Raw genomic sequence first — 17,237 nt, 5'->3', positions numbered from 1 at the left:
TTGTTATGATTTTATTCACTTGCAAATATTTTCACACAACTAGCATTATAGAATAAAAATTAAATTAAATTGAGAAATAATCTTGAATAGTTGGTATGATGATACAATGACAATAATAAAAATTATGGAAAATGATATTTCCACATAAAAATTATCGATTTTTTTAATATTTGTATTTATTTTTGTTTTTTATATTTTCTTAAAAATATACACAAAAAAATCTTAAAACAAAACTACAGCTCAAGCACCACCCAAAAAGTATTGCCAATAAAGTTAAATCATCTCGACTCATCTTATTTTATTTAACTATTATAACTTCTCAATCTTCTAAATAAAATATAATAAACAATTCAATTTTTTAATTTTAAAATAAAATTGTATTAAAAAATTATATTATAATAATATATATAATTTTAAGTCAAGTCAATCTCATGAAAGATACATGGGTCTCCCAACCTTGATTGGAAGAGCTCATGCAAAGGCTTTTGGTACTATCCTGGACAGAGTAAAACAAAAGATTAGCAACTTTAAAGTTAGATATCTGTCACAAACAGCAAAGGAAGTTCTTTTGAAAGCAGTGGTTCAGGCTTTGCCTACATACAACATGTCAGTGTTTAAACTTCCAATCTCACTGGTAAAGGAGATCAACAGAATAATGCAACAAATCTGATGGAGACAACAAGAGCAGACTAAGAAAATTCACTGGATTTCATGGGACAAGATGGGCAAGTCTAAGGCTGTTGGGGGCTTAGGTTTCAGAGAATTGGAAAATTTTAATTTGGCATTGCTGGCCAAACAAGGGTGGGGTCTATTACAAGATCCTAATTCCCTAGGTTCCTCGGTATTAAAACAGAAGTATTTTCCCAAAACTCACTTCTTCCAAGCCAAATTGGGAAGCAAGTCTTCCTATATTTGGAGAAGCATATTGGCAGCTATAGGACTGATAGAGCCGGGCACATACTGGAGGGTTGGCAATGGGAGAGATATTAAACTATGGCAAGAAAAGTGGATCCCAGGTTCAAGTTCTATGCGGGTTCAAGGTAATGTCAACTTAGAAGAAGACCAGACTACTGTTCAAGAAGTGATTGATCTAGAGACAAACCAATGGAGGATTGATCTGTTTACAAGTTTATTTTTAGGTGACATTGCTGAGAAGATTTTGCAATTAGCCATTAGTTGCACAAACAAGCTAGACAAGATGATTTGGAAGGGTACAACAACAGGCCAGTTTAATGTGAGAAGTGCCTACCATTTTCAAAAAGATCTAAGGACTTTATCAAAAGGACATCCTTCAGTTTCTAATGACAGGAGGAAACTTTGGTCTGTGCTTTGAAAACTGAAGATCCCACCAGCAGATAGAATATTTGTGTGGAGAGCATGCTTAGAGGGTTTGCCCACTATGCTAAATCTTTTCAAGAGGAGGCTAGTTGAAAATCCTAAGTGCCCTATATGTTTTGCTAAAGAATCAGTCATTCATGCTATTTGGTTATGTCCTGCAGCAAAAGATGTATGGAGTCTATGTTCCAAACAGATTAAAAAATGTGCTATATAGAAGGCAACTTTTATTGAACTGTTTGATAATTTTTGTTCTGATTTTGAAATGGAAGTGATGGAGGAAATTTCAGTAGTGGTAAAAAGAATTTGGCAGAGAAGGAACAAGTTCATTTTCCAATCAGACTTCCAGCATCCTAAGGAGATCTTTTTGCAAGCTCAATTAGTTTTGAAGGAGTTGGTGGAGGGTAATGCTAAAAATATTCGGGCAGAGATTGAAGGGAGTAGACAGGCACCTGAGTGGGTTCCTCTACCTGCAAACATCGTGAAGGTCAATTGGGATATTGCTACAGACAAGGTCAGAGGGCTAATAGGTATTGGCATAGCTCTAAGGGATAGTGCATGAGCAGTCATTGCTACATCAAGATCAAACAGGCTTCTCAAACAGGACCCTCTCTTGGCTGAAGCTGTTGGAGCACTACAGGCCACTATTTTCTGCCTCAATGTAGGTTGCCAGAGCATCATTCTAGAAGGAGATTCTCTCCAAGTTATTCAAGACATTCCTAAAGTCATGGCGAATTTGTCAAGCTATAGTTTGGTGATTGAAGATATTAAAGCAAAGATGTTATGTTTCTCAAGTTGGTCAGTTAGTCATGTAAAGAGAGAGGCCAATCACCTAGCTCACTCTCTAGCTAGATCGGCTTTGGTAGTTACTGATGTAATTGTGCATCGGGCTTTTTGTCCCTGAGTTGTTTTTTCTTTCCAAGTTATTGAATGAATGCAACATTCCTTTCAAAAAAAAAAAAAAAAAAGGGGCCTAAATCATTTGCCGAATTGTTTTAAATCAACCTTTATAAAAACGCTTGACAACCAGAAGTCGTCACTTATTTTAATTATATTTATATCCTGTCAATAATTAAGATCTAAATTTTAAATATTTTACATTTTTTAATATAGTAGCGGACAACAAATGGTTTTCAACGAAAATAATATGAATAATACTATTTGATTATTTGAAATTTACCATTCCGGCACCATTATTTGATGTCATTTGATTTATTAAATAAATTAAAAATATAAATACAAAATAATAGTTGGAAGCTAAAATTTCAATCTTCTATTTTTTTATATTTTTTGATGTCCTTTTAATTTAAATATAACTTTTTGAAATTTCTTTTAATAAATTATATGATATTATATGGTAGTGCTAGTGCCACATCAAAAAATCATCTGAACGATTAATTTCAGAGAGCCGATAGCAATATTCAAATAATATTTGCGTGCTTTCCAAAAATGGATAAAGCGTTAAAAACGAATTTAAATAATATTTGCATGCTTTCTAAAGAAACTCTGATGTGGAATTATAAGGCTGTAAATAAATCAGTCTATTCGATAGCATGTTCGGTACTCGCTTGGTTAAACTCGAATCGAACTTGACTTGTGAAAAGAAAAAGCTTGTTCGTGAAAGCAGATACCCGCTCGATTTGTAAATAATATATACCCAACAAAACTCGACTCGACTCGGCTCGATTAAGGCTCGTTAAGACCCGCTCGTTTATGCTCGAGTCGACTCGTTAGCTCGACTCGATTAAAACTCATTTATATATTGATAAATATATATATAAACTTATGTATATATACATATATATATATATATATGTATATGTATTAGCTAATAATATATATAAGCAAAGGAGAGAAGAAAAATGAAGTAGTCCGTACGTATAAGTGGCCAGATTTAGAAATTAAGGTTTTGATTACCTATAAAAATATATATATATATATATAAGCATACCACTTTTATAATTAAATATACAATATATAATCTAATTAGTTATGTCTATATAGTGAATATACTTAATAGGTATATTTTATAATTTGTATAATAATTAGTTAATAAAATTTGATAATTTTATATACTAGTATGTGAGAACTATATATGAAATAGATATATGTTATTATATTAAGTGTATGTATTAATAATATATGTAGGCATATAATATATTGTTATTTTGGATAAATATCAACTACTTAGATATTAATTATTTATAATATTTTTAAAATTTTATAATTTAATAAAGGTTCTACTTGTTAGTTGTATAAACTCAATATTAGATTATTTATTTATTTATTTTATTAATTATTAAATATTATTCAAAAAATAAAAAAAATAAACAATTTGAACTCTAGCTCAGCTCGACTCGAACTCGTTTGTGAGACGAGCTCGAGTTAAGAGTTAAGCTTATCGAGTCGAATTCGAACAAAGAATAAAAAAAATCTCGAACTCGAGTTCGAGTATTTTGAGTTGAGTCGAGCTCGGCACGCCAAAACCCGACTCAGCTCGGCTAGGCTTGGCTCGGCTCGATTACAACCCTATGTGAAAAACTAAAAATGTCATAATCATTATTATTACTTTTATATATATTTGGAATGACAATAATTTAAAAAATAAAATGTCTATCATTATATAAACAAGTTATATTTTTAAATATCATTGCATATTTCTTGTCATCTATAATAATGGATGAGTAATGTTACATATAGTTGTGGAATACGTAAGTTCTGTGCAATCGTTTTGAAAATTATTATTTTTTATATGAATCCTGTATTTATTTATTTTTTTTAAAAATAACTATATAAAATTTACACACTCACGATTGCAACTATCATTTCTGATAATAAATACTAAAATCTTAATTTCTAATCGTTGGACAGTTCGATCCAAACCAAAAGTTTGGTTTTGGAGGTCCGTGCAAAACAAGCCCAAAGCAATATTTGCCCAACATTTCCAGGACTTTTGCAAATAATCAAATGCTTGAAGATGTATTGGGCCGGCGACTCAACCAACTGTATGCGGCATTATAGCATCTACTAGTTCACAACATCGAAGTGCAAAGATGAAAAAAAATTAAAATTGTTTCAGTTCCATCACATATGATATTGTGGAAAGAATAATATTTTTTATTTTCGTTTTTATTATATTTTTGGGGAAAAATGATATTCTTTATTTTAATTTTTATTATTTTTAACCACACAAATTAGTGTGATATATTTTAAGAAAATGGGTATTTCGGTATATAATTTTGATGATATAGCATATTGTGAGAAATTGTAATGAATTGAAAATCATTAGATAGTGTAAAGGTATATAAAAATTGTATTCTAAATCTCTTATGTATTATTTATTTTAGTTTTTATAATTTCTAGTCATACTAATTGATGTAATATATTTTAAGTGGTTCTATAAGTTAAAGACTTAAATAAAAAAGATACTAAAAATACACATACTACGTGGCATGACTGTAAGTGACAAAATCCAATATGAAGAACGACATTAATTTCTCTATATTGTGAGAAAATGTGCTTCATTTGTTTTCAGGAAACTTTTTAACTCATCTCATCTCATCATTACAACTTTTCTAAATTTTCATATAAAATAAAATAAACAATCAATTTTTTCAAATATCAAAATAAAAATATATTTTAACAATATTTTATTCAATTTTTAAGTTTGATTTCAACTCATCTTATCTCATCTACAAAAATAAACGATACCGTAATAAATTGATCAAAATCATTACATAGTCTTTGGGCATATAAAAATTGTATTCTCAATCTATTATAAAAAATGACGTATTCACAAGTACTTGTCTTCCCACTAATTATTAATTATCACTGTGATTTTAAAAATTGGAACGTACCAAGTATTTGACAGCCACTTGTTCATAAGCTATAGCAAGTAATGTACATAACATAAGCATGCATGCACCAATTCCTCCGAAGTTGACAAATATAAGCCTTGCACTAAGGCCATTATCACTTAATTGGGCTAAAAGTCTTGGACAAAGCTGGATTTTGCGAATCTTAAAAACAAAACCAATGGGCTAGGAATTAAGCTTCTGTTTTGCCTTTGCGATTATGTCACCAACACACACACACACACACATATATATATATATATATATATATATATATATATATTATGTTGTTTAATATGTTCGCTACATCAAAAGTAGTCCGGGCCAAGACATTTTCTTCTCTTCCTCTAATAATATGCATGTCATAGCATATATACACTGATTCTGATTGGGTCAGATGTCCTACCACCTGCCGTTCTACCACCAGATATTTCATTTAGTTAGGGACCAGCCCAATCTTATGGCGTACAAAGAAACAGACTACAGTAGTAAAGTCTCATGCTGAAACTGAATATCGAGCTATGACCGTCACCACCTATGAATTCACTTGGTTGAAGTAACTTCTCACTAATTTTAGAATTTCTCATCTCGAATCCTTCACCTTACATTGTGACAACTAATTTGCTCTCTACATTGTGCACAATCCCATGTTCCATGAACGTACCAAACACATTAAGATTGATTGTCACATTGCTCATAATAAAATTCGCTCGGGTCTCCTTATGGCAGTTCACACTTCTTCCATTGAACAAGTTGTCGATATCTTCACCAAAGCCTTAGGATGGAAACTTTTTCATCATTTTGCACGTAAGTTAGACATTACAGATCTCTATGTGCCAACTTGAGGGGGAGTATTGACAATTGCCATATTTTTCAAATTCTTCATCTCTAGAAAATCAATCACCTTAATTTTAGAAATTTGTCTAATTTGTATAATTAGTCTACTTATCTTTTGTACATGTTTTCATACTTACTTAGTAGTACATCTATATATTTGTAAAGTGATACACAAATGATAATTGAGTTTTGCATAAAAATAATTCTCTCTCTCTCAATTTTAACAACTTTCAAACAAAATATAATAAGCAATCCAAAATTTTAAAATCTAAAAATAAAAATAATATTAAGAATTTATATTCTAGCAATATTTTATTTAACTTTTAACTTTTATCTCATCTCATCTCATCTCAACTCAACTCAATTCAACTTACTATTTAAACATCTCCTTAGAAATGCTACGTTTGGATAGTGAGAATATCTTAGAAGTGTTGAGAATGTTTGTGAATAGTTATGAGTAGACATTGAAGTGGGTTTGTGGGTCCCATTGAGAGTATTTTGAGTTGTTTGGATGTATGAAGTATGTTGAGTTGTTGACTTTTGGATAGATAATTGAAAAATGTGTGAGTCTCATCAATGATTAATTTTTTTAATGATAATTTTATTTATATATAATAGTGATAAATATTATATTTTCTAAATATTTTTTTTATATATAATATATAATATAAATAAATATTATAGTGAAATTATTTTTTATTTATATATAATAGTGATAAATATTATAGAATGTTTGTGAATATTTATAAGTAGAGATTGAAGTGGGTTTGTAGATCTCATTGAGAGTAGCTTAAGTTGTTTGGCATGTGAAGTATTTTCATAAATATAAAAATACTTAAAGAGTATTGAGAAAACTTTACTATCCAAACGTAACTTAAATTTAGTGTAAAACTTTAAAATTGCATAAATGAACGGTACTCCTTAAAAAAATTGGAGAGAATGGCCACCCTTTGTATTTTGAGCAATGATACAGGTAAAAAAATTTTTTTTATAAATATTTATAAAACTATATTTTAAATTGAAAATATTATTATAAATTGATGGTTGTACGTGCATTATTTTTTTATTTCATGTCCATTAGAAAATGGTGTTGTCCTTGTCCAGTTGCAGTGTACCTGAAGAGGGCCTTGTGCTTTCATGGCCATTATTCTTGTCAATTTTCACCGACTGTTAAAGGATAATGTCAATAAGAAGCTACCAAGAAGTTGCATATATAATGTGCCCCTCTTTCTTGGGCAGCGAGCTGCCGGTGTCAGTGACTCAGTGGGCCTGCTGGACAAAGACGTGAGAAGATATGCACAACGTACACATGAAGCATCATCTGAAAATTGACATCAACTTCTGTTTTCATGGCTAGGATGTGCACAACGCAAAGACGTGAAATTGACACAAGGATGCGACAGACGTGAGAAGATAATATGCACAACACAAAGACTTGAAATTTGGTTTCCGACTATTCAACTTCTTCATAGCTAGAAGCCTATGTTTTCGTTCATGAAAGTTGATTTCATATTTTCAATTTGTTTAAAAAGTTTGAAGAAATAGTTTAAGCGCGCACTTAGATGTTAAGTTGAACTCAATTCTTTATGAATAATATATAATAAATTGAGTAATGAAAAAAATTATATAAGATCTATCTAAACTGAATTTAAAATGTATTTAAATGTTAAAATAAGTTTAATAGTACTTTTTATGAGAAGCTAGATTAAAAAAGATTGTGAGCCTCATGTTTAAAGATGTATTAAGTTAAAAAATGTTATGGGTCTTAGTATAATGAAGTTTTGAGTTGAGATAAATTTAGTAATTTGAGAGTTGAGTGTTTAGATATTAGACCCAGCTTAAAATTAGACTGAGCTCAACTGGGTCTTGCATGTAACTAAACGCAGCCAAATTATTCTTTTTATGTTGCAAAATTGATGTGATATATTATATTGCAAAATTCTTTTTTATTAAAAAATAGAATGTACGTATTACATCAAATTATATCAGTTTACGAGTTTAGATTATATATTACTTATAATCTCACACCACACATCATATATATTTTATTATTATTAAACTAATTAAATTGTTCTATTTATTATCCTTACACCATATATTTGTTATGAAAATAAAAAAAAAATTAAAAAGAATATATTGTATGGTGTGAAATGCGAAGTAAAATTATTATTTTTCCAGCATAAGGTCTTATATATTTTCTTGTCTTTTCTTGTTACAATAAAAAGAGTAAAATCTAATCAAAATTTTGATTGATATAACCCACATGATGACTTTGATGCGATCGAGTAACAAAATTAACGTGATTCACGATTACCGTTTTCTTCCGACCAACTACATTAACGCCGGTCTTGATACAAAAATCTCAAAACTTATTTTAATTCATTTCATTTAATCATTATAATTTATTTAAATTTTTTATATAAAATATAATAAATAATTTAACTTTTTTAAATTTTAAAATAATAATAATATTTTAATAATATTTTATTAAACTAGATCCCTAACCCGTACCGGCCCGAACCGTGTTAGTTCAGGATATGCAATCCAGATTATGGATCCATTTTGATCTGGGCCGGAATCCGGAACTGGAATCCTTAACAATTAATTCAGAATTTGGATTTGAGCATATCTTACACGATTGCAACATATTGATCACATTAACATGAACGTCGGGCGTCATAGAAAGGAAAAAACACATTAATCATATTGTGTGTGTATATATGTATATATTATATATCTAATATCATGACCTAAAGGTACTGCATATATAGTATATATTATGACATGTTTGTTCAATTTCAGAGCAAAAAGATAGGTCTGTGCATGGCACGTGCAAGCTGGTGGGTGCAAAGATGTACCTAATAAATTAATCGAAAACGACGTACGTACAAAACTGATAAAGGGAAAAACTATAGTTCATTGGATCGATTAATCTACTATTTCTTTTGAAATATGATCTAATAATTAGTTAAAAATATAAATTGCCATTTGTCAATGATCATTAAAATCTGATAATTAATTTGTATCATGTTACATCATTTTCGTATTCTTTTATAAGGAGAAAAGAAATAATAAATATAAATAGAAGTCACTATTAGGAGTATTCATTTTGTACACATGATATGGTATCATCTAGATCACACATCTTTCCAACTGAGTGCTGAGACAATCAATTAGAAACAGCTATGTAGTGAGTACAAAGTGTATACTGCTATAGTGACTTCTCTCTAGCATTACTTGAGAAGAAAAATAAAGTAATCCGTACGTATAAGTGGCCCGATTTAGAAATTAAGGTTTGCCGGACTAGATGACAGTACATGAAACAAAATGTCTAGCCATCGATGGCGAAATCCCAAGAAATTAAACGAACGTTATGGCCATGGTCCCGGTGGTCCATTAATGGATGAATGAAGTTAATTCCTTGAGAAATTGGACAAGATGAGATCGATCCACAAGCTGCATGCATGCTGCGGCTGCCAATTACGACTTGGCCGGATATTCGAAGTTTCAGGGAAATAAACGTTTTTCTGGACTATATATCTATCTGCAAAATGAGTACACGTACTGATTCACAAGAACAACCCTTTTTGAGACGCAAGCGGCCATGCATACAGTCACACTGCCACTGCTGCTAGTCCATAAATGACTTGAGAATTCATAACCCAAAAGGAAATTAATGATCGAAATTGACACATGCATGCATTTTGCACGGTGATTATACAACAATGCATGCATGCATGCATGGAAACCATGAATGAAGTATTTTTTTTCTTCTTTTTAGATGAAAGAAAACGAAGAACTTTAATTGTATACAAATTAAGACTGTGTTTAGATGTTAAATTGAGTTGAGTTGAATTGAAATAATAAAATATTATTAGAATATTATTTATTAATATTAATATTATTTTAAGATTTAAAAAAATTAAATTATTTATTATATTTTATATTAAAATATAAAAATTATAATATTTTGTACCTAAAAGTCAAGATTTGAGGCAAATCATTTGGACTTCAAACCCGGATCGGCTTAAAGAAGCCTGCACCATAAAGAAACTATTCTGAAGTCAGACAAACTCAAGCAGAATTCAGATTCTACACGGCATATCATCATCTTGGCTAACACGACATGTACTGGTCGCCAGTACTAACTACTACTGTTGTCCGTGCTGATAGATTTGTTTCGCATTTCTTTTGTCGGTAACAGCTGATCCAAGCAAATCGGTGATCCGTTGCCTTTCTGACTTCTGTCTTCATCTCTTCACATCCTATTAGATTGATTACTTCTTATCATTCACTTATCATGTAAAACGTGTATAGATCGATGTTTAATGCATTTTAAACTTTTGTCAATTAAATAAATTGAGCGGAAATGTTTAATTTATTAGATGTTGAAAAATGAAAAAAAAAAGTTAAAAAAATATATATTTTAAAATACGTATTATATTAGAGTCGGTGAAAGTTAATAGATAAAATTAAAAAAATGGTTTAAATGTAAATTTTTAATATTTTTTTATTGAAATTTATAAGAGTTATATTGATTTTTATATTTTATGTTGAAGTCTATAAAAGTAGTATAGATTTTTATATTTGAGTAATGATTAAGTAATAATTAAATAAAAAATATTAAATATTAAAAATTAAAAATTAAAAATTAAAAAATATTTTATCTTTGAGTAATATTTGAAAATGATTACGATAAATTTTAAAAATCTTATAAATTATCATTACCCAAACATGCCCTCAAACTCTTTTATCACTCATATTCATGCAATGCAAATATTTTAGATACGTAATTCTTGACAGCGCGAGCAAAGAAAAGTTGTCTAGTTTGTTTTTAAAGATGTGATGAGATTAATTGAGATAAAAGTAGGGGTGAAATAGGGTCAATCCGGACTAGAGAAACCTACTGGATCAGACCGAGACTGAGACCGGAGAAACCTACTGGACTGATAGCTATCTATCCGGTCCCTATTGGTGTTTGGTCCGGGAAAATGATGGAATGTTCGGTCCATCACCTAACCGGATTGGACCGACATATTAATTACACCTTAGATAAAAGTTAAAAGTTGAATAAAATATTGTTAGAATATATTTTTTTAATATTATTTTTGTTTTTATTTTGAAAAATCTGAATTGTTTATTTTATTTTGTATAAAAATTTAGAAAATTTATAATAATTAGATCAGATGAGATAAGATGAGAATGATTATGAAAACAAACGAAATTTAAGGTACTACCTGATGGGCATATTTTTAAGAGGTAAATAAAAGTAAATTCACAAATTGAGATTTACTTCATGTGATGTACTTCATGTGATATACATTAAATTTATTTTACAGTAAAAGTAACTTTACAATCTAATGTATTAATGATCAAGTCATATAAATTTGTGAGTTTACTTTTATGAAGTTTTTTTGTGGTTATAAAAATATATTTCTATTAAGAAAAGTATTATATGTACACAAAATTTTTATAAAAATAAATTTACCTGTTGATGTGCTTTAAGATGATACGTATCTATTTAAAAAAAAAAAAATCTATTTCATTATATAACATACAATATCAAATTATGTCCATTTGAATAATTTTGACTTAGATTTTAAGTAGAGCAAATATTTCTCTTCGTTTCATACCCATGTCATGCATTCAGATTTAGATCCCGTTTGAATACAGAAATATTTTTAATCTATTTCATCTCATTTCATTATTATAATTTTTTTAAATTCACATATAAAATATAATAAATAATTTAATTTCTTTAAATTTTTAAATAATAATAATATCAAAAAATAATATTTTATTTAACTCATATAAAATTAATATCGAAGCCGACAATTTATTTACAAAAAGGTTCTGCATTTTGTTTCCATCTTCAATACACTTCTTAACTACTTCTTTCTAATTATTCTCCCCACACAAAAACAAAGCAAGTGCTTTTGCTGAGTAGGTCCATCTCTTACCGTACCAATGGTCTAGACGTACCTTTTACCCATACTCACCCAGATCTCAACCCACCTCTTTTCTTTTATAAATTCCCACTCCCCTTCCCTCTTCTGCAAAGCGTACTCCCTCAGCTAGCTGCATCCTTTCTTTTTACGTCCTCTTTTTTCCTCCTGAGAGTCCTAACAGGCTAACACATGAGAGAAGGAGCAAGAGAAACTGCAAGTAATGATGGAGAGCCAGGATATTTCTTCACCCAACTCGGACGCATCTCGTCCGTCCCTGGGTTTCCCTCTCGGAACTGCCCTCCTCTTGATCGTCATCTTCAGCTTGAGCGGTATCTTCTCCTGCTGCTACCATTGGGACAGGTTCAGATCACTACGTGAATCTTTCTCCCATGACCAAGACCACGACGCTGATCAAGATATCGAGGCTGCTTCACCCTCCAAATCCAAACCCACATGCATGGTATATTTTATATATATATATATATATATATATATATATATATATATATATTCCTCCTCCCCCCGGCCAATAAAATTCACCTAGATTTTTCTTTCATTTCAAAGACCTTTCTTTTCAAGAGTTTGAAAACACTGCATGAATTGGATCATATTTGCTAATGTTTTGTTTTAAAACTGGGTTTAAAGCAGAATCAAAGCCAAAGTTTGCCTGTACTGATGCCCGGAGATCAGATTCCAAAGTTTATAGCATTGCCTTGTCCATGTAAGCCTCCACGTCCAGATCATGAAAAGACCGTCGTGGCCGTGAAAGTGCAGAAACCACCGAAGCCACCGCCTCGTTTCCCAGTGCCTTTGTATTAGCCAAAAAGACATTTATGAGCATGCTGTTGATCATCATGTATATGTGAAGCTAGTGATGGAATTAAGCAGATAATTAATTTTTACTTGGAATTTACCTGTTCGCGAGAATTAGATTCTACCTATATGTATTGTTATGTTTTGCCTAATAGAAAAGGGCAGTCACTTTGTAAATTTGAATCACTTCATTTACCCAAGTGGTGTAGTATTAATTAATTTTGTAGTTTTGTTCAAATGTATGCATGGAGGGGTGGGAAGAGTATTGATCCGTGGCAAAGTTGAAGGCTACGTTTAGAAATTGAGATCTGTGAATAGTAATATTTTATGGGATGAATTTAATTTTTTTAAGTTAAACTGTATGAAATAAGTTGAGATGAATTTAATTTTTTTTATGAAAAATTAAAAAAGTAATCGGCACAATCAATAATTAGTTTGAAGTGAGTTGAGTTCAATTACTTCAATATCTAAACACAATCTAAAAATCCAACTTTTATCTAAGCAATCCAATAAGCTAGATTTGCTTGTATATTTGCACTTTAGAAACGAGAAGTCGTTAGGAATAAGAGAAAAAGTAAGTAAAAAAATTGGAATAAATCACATATATGATACAATATAAGATTTCGTGATTTGGTAACGTGATTGGGTCTATAAAATTGTAAAAGATTTTATTCTGATATTTGATAATTATTAAAAATATAATGCAACAGAATAAGGGTCATAAATTAAATTAGCCTATCGGCCTAGATTCTGTTGATCTATGGCTACCGTCACAAACAAGACTTCACATTTAGTTCTTGAAATAAGTTCTCAACAGATCTAGATTCTTCGACTTGATTTTGACTTTCTTGGATGAGTTTTTAAATTGTTTATGAGTTCAAGAGATTCCATTCCCACAGATTCATATCAAAACCCACGACAACAAATTTGCCTAATTGGGCAAGAATTTTGCTATTCATTATTTTACACACTACACTTATTTTTATTTTATTTATACTAAATTAATTGAGTTTTTCTATTCATTATCTTAAGACCACGTACTTGCTAAAGGAAAAAAAAAAAAGAAGATAAAAATTATGTATAATGCATGATATAGAGATAATCAATAAAATTTTCTTTTAGGCAATCCTACGAGATTTACCATCCCCCCCCCTCTCTCTCTCTCTCTCTCTCTCTCTCTCTCTCTCTCTCACTCTCTCTCATTACAAGCATGTAATTTTGAAGTCAAGCATATTTGATATGGTCATGATTATATTGACAAGTATATCAAATCTTTCAGATGAGTTGGGTTGGTGTGGGTAGCTCCTTTTGAATCATGATTTATTGGTCTAATTTTAGTATTAGATATAGGGAAACTAGCTAGTTACCAATTTAGCTAGTATATTGTCCGCCACCTTCTAAGAACTTTTACGCGTCAATAAAAATAAAGCAAGCACGTTTCGATTAAAACTCCAAATTGGAGTGCAAATGCCTTTCCGACATCAAGAAACCTTGTGAAAAACCAATGAATTTAATGAGTTAAACCGGGAGTAACACTACTTGATCAGTGCATGAAAATTTTTGTACAAGATGTGACGTGAAAAAGTGGGTGACCCAAATCATGATCATTAGCATTATAGAACAAGCTCCACCGATTGTTCAGAGTCCAGACGCCAGCTCATGCTCGATCGTCGTCCCCACATCTCCTAATTTCACTGTTGCCAACAGATGTAGACCACTTTCTTCCCTGGCCGGCCAGCCAGCCAGCCAGCCAGTACAACAAGTTTGTACTCGTTCCGTGATTGTTGCCAGTACATACAGATCATCAATTGCTTTCCATCAATTCTGTGACAATGACTCTTCCTTGCCACAATCTTATACTTTATTTGAAGACGACAAATGCCCACCGCAGCCCGCATTTTTCTCTCATTAACTCATCATCATGCATGCGGGGGGGCTCAATTTTACATGACCAATCTTCAATTCTTCACTCAACACGCAAGGAATCTTCACGTTCTCTCTTCACCGCCCTTCTTTTTCAATCTATAGTACTCATGTGCTTGCATTGGGCCTTTTTTGCTTCATTTTCTTTATAAGTTGATCATATATATATGCACGTAACAGCTAGAGATGGAGAGCAGTACTTTATAGACTAGCTAGCTCCTGATCTTGATCAAACCAAAACCCATTTGGCAGCAAAAGTGGAAACGTAATTTGCCCCAAAAGATATTGGTTCGTAAAAAAGGTACTGTTTCCTTGTCAATCCTTTTAAGTATGTGTTTGTGAAAGTTTATTTGAATGCTTGGTTCCCAGAGAAAATGGATGCATATATGACTTGTTCCGGACAAAATTGGCTTGTGGATTTGCATGGTAATTACTATTAGAGTAATTCTAAGTACCAATTTTAAATGTATAAATTTTATATATTTTTTTTGTAAAAATGTGAACCCAAAAGAGATAATGAATTTCTCATACTTTTTCATAGTGTGAATTACTTTTTTGTAAAATACTTGTTCGAAATTTGTACATTTGAGGGTTGATTTCTCTTTTTCATACTATACATAACCGACACTTCTCTCACAATAAGGTCTCGTTTGAATTTAAAAAGTATTTCATCTTATCTTATCTCATCTCATCTCATCTCATCATTACAATTTTTTTAAATTTTTATATAAAATATAATAAACAATTCAACTTTTTCAAATATCAAAATAATAATGATATTAAAAAATAATATTTTTTTTAATTTTTATCTTTATTTAAAATCATCTTATCTTTTATATCTGAATCAAACAAGCAATCATTCAAAATAGATATTGAATACGCAATATTTAACCCAAACGAGAGCTGCCTAGCCGCTGCAATCTCGATCGATTGCGCCACTCACCTTTATGGATGGAACTCGTTTCATTTTGTGTCCATTCATGCCCAAGCAACAACCTACATACTCGAGAGCACAGACGCCGTGAAAACGCAGCCTGGCCCATTCGTTCGCTTTGCATTCAAAGAAAAGTTTTTGGGAAAACCAGGATTTGTAAAACGTACGGATGATAAGCTAGCAATGTTTCGGATGGGACCCTTTGTACACCGAAATCACATGGAGACACTGCCTTTTACGGGACAATTCGTAGTGGATTCTGAGTGGTCTTATCCCAACAGTGTTTGATGATGCAACAGACATCTTTTAGTTAATTTCATTTTTGTTTTCAGGCCAACCTGTTTCTTCGTGCATTACTGCCAAAGATGACTGTCTTAATCACATGTTTAACCTTCTCCCAATACCATGGTCTTTAATCATGAGAAGGTGAGAATAATTTAGCGTAAAGACGAGAGTTGTTGAAATAGTTCCCATCCTGATCATGTCTGTACTTATCAAAACAATAATCAAGAATCTTTCGAGCCCATCCAGATTCTTGATCTTTCAGGTGCAAATTATTTGGGTTTCTTGCACTGATAGTTAAAGTGGTAAACCAGATTACAGATATTAAAGATTATAAAAAATATGAAGAATATTAGAGAGAAGTCATTATAATAACTGTGTATATTTTATACTTATTGCATGACTGCTTCTAGTTGATTGTTTCCAACACTCACTTGAAGAGATATGTAGTTTAGATGATGCCACATCATGTATGTAAAATGGATGTTCCTAATAAAAATTTCTATCTATATTTATTCAAAAAATATATATGCCTACGGTTGCTACAGTGACAACAAAAAACATGAAAGAATCCAAGAGTTAGACTTTGTACATTTTTCGCAAGATATTGTGCCCAAAATGGGGTTGCCTTGGTAGATGATGCCAGGCTGTAGATGCTTTCCTCAATTAAAGTTTATTCCAAAGCATAAACAATAGGAGACTTTTTGTAACTAATAATGCAGAACTTTGGATGGTGCCTAGTGGAACAAGGATAGATATCTTAGGTTCCTTTGATTAATGAGATGAGATTGGGATGATTTTAGATAAAAATTAAAAGTTAAATAAAATATTGTTAGAATATTATGTTTTAATATTATTATTATTTTATAATTTAAAAAAGTTGAACTGTTTATTATATTTTATGTAAAAAATTAAAAAACTCTTAATGATGAGATGAGATGGAATGAGATGAAAAACTTCTTGTAGATTAACCTTGTCGGTTCCATTTAGGTAGGAAGAGATATCAGGTGGAGACTTTGTTCAATCGGGATCCGGACGATATACCTTGTTCATGCATGAACGTACGCACGCATGGGGAATGTTTTGATACCAAAAATGCAGCAGAAACAAGGATATATTACTATGTTTGATCATCTGTCGTAATAGGAACTTAGCGTGAGTTGTCAATTTTCTTTGTTAGTGCATGGGGTGCATATATATATATATATAGAGTAATGTTATATACATTGGTGGAATGTGTAAATACCATGCAGTTGCTTTGAAAAAGAGTAGGATTTACTATTAAAAAATTAATTTCTTTTCATGTAAATT

At 30.9% G+C, this 17,237-nt stretch overlaps 1 protein-coding gene across 2 annotated transcripts; it reads left to right on the top strand.

The window, feature by feature from the left end:
- The first annotated feature begins 12,022 nt into the window (after nt 1-12,022).
- On the top strand, nt 12,023-13,138 carry LOC108985537 (uncharacterized protein At5g65660-like). 2 transcript variants are annotated; one of them, XM_018957880.2, is made up of 2 exons: nt 12,023-12,434; nt 12,620-13,025. In XM_018957880.2, the coding sequence occupies exons 1-2, from the start codon at nt 12,195-12,197 to the stop codon at nt 12,791-12,793; spliced, it is 414 nt and encodes a 137-aa protein (XP_018813425.1). In that variant the 5' UTR covers nt 12,023-12,194; the 3' UTR covers nt 12,794-13,025. The 2 variants fall into 2 exon arrangements, with proteins under 2 accessions (XP_018813425.1, XP_018813426.1); XM_018957881.2 differs by having other exon boundaries at nt 12,051-12,434; nt 12,623-13,138.
- Nucleotides 13,139-17,237: the final 4,099 nt, after the last annotated feature.

This window comes from Juglans regia, chromosome 8 (assembly GCF_001411555.2).
Source record: "Juglans regia cultivar Chandler chromosome 8, Walnut 2.0, whole genome shotgun sequence".
Lineage (NCBI taxonomy): Eukaryota > Viridiplantae > Streptophyta > Magnoliopsida > Fagales > Juglandaceae > Juglans > Juglans regia.
This window is presented reverse-complemented; position numbering and strand designations above follow the sequence as displayed.

What these genes read in the sequence shown, in the direction of transcription:
- LOC108985537 (XM_018957880.2), top strand. Translation starts at nt 12,195, where the DNA reads ATGATGGAGAGCCAGGATATTTCTTCACCCAACTCGGACGCATCTCGT. An exon ending in AATCCAAACCCACATGCATG is followed by an intron (nt 12,435 to 12,619) that starts GTATATTTTATA and finishes CTGGGTTTAAAG; the next exon opens with CAGAATCAAAGCCAAAGTTT.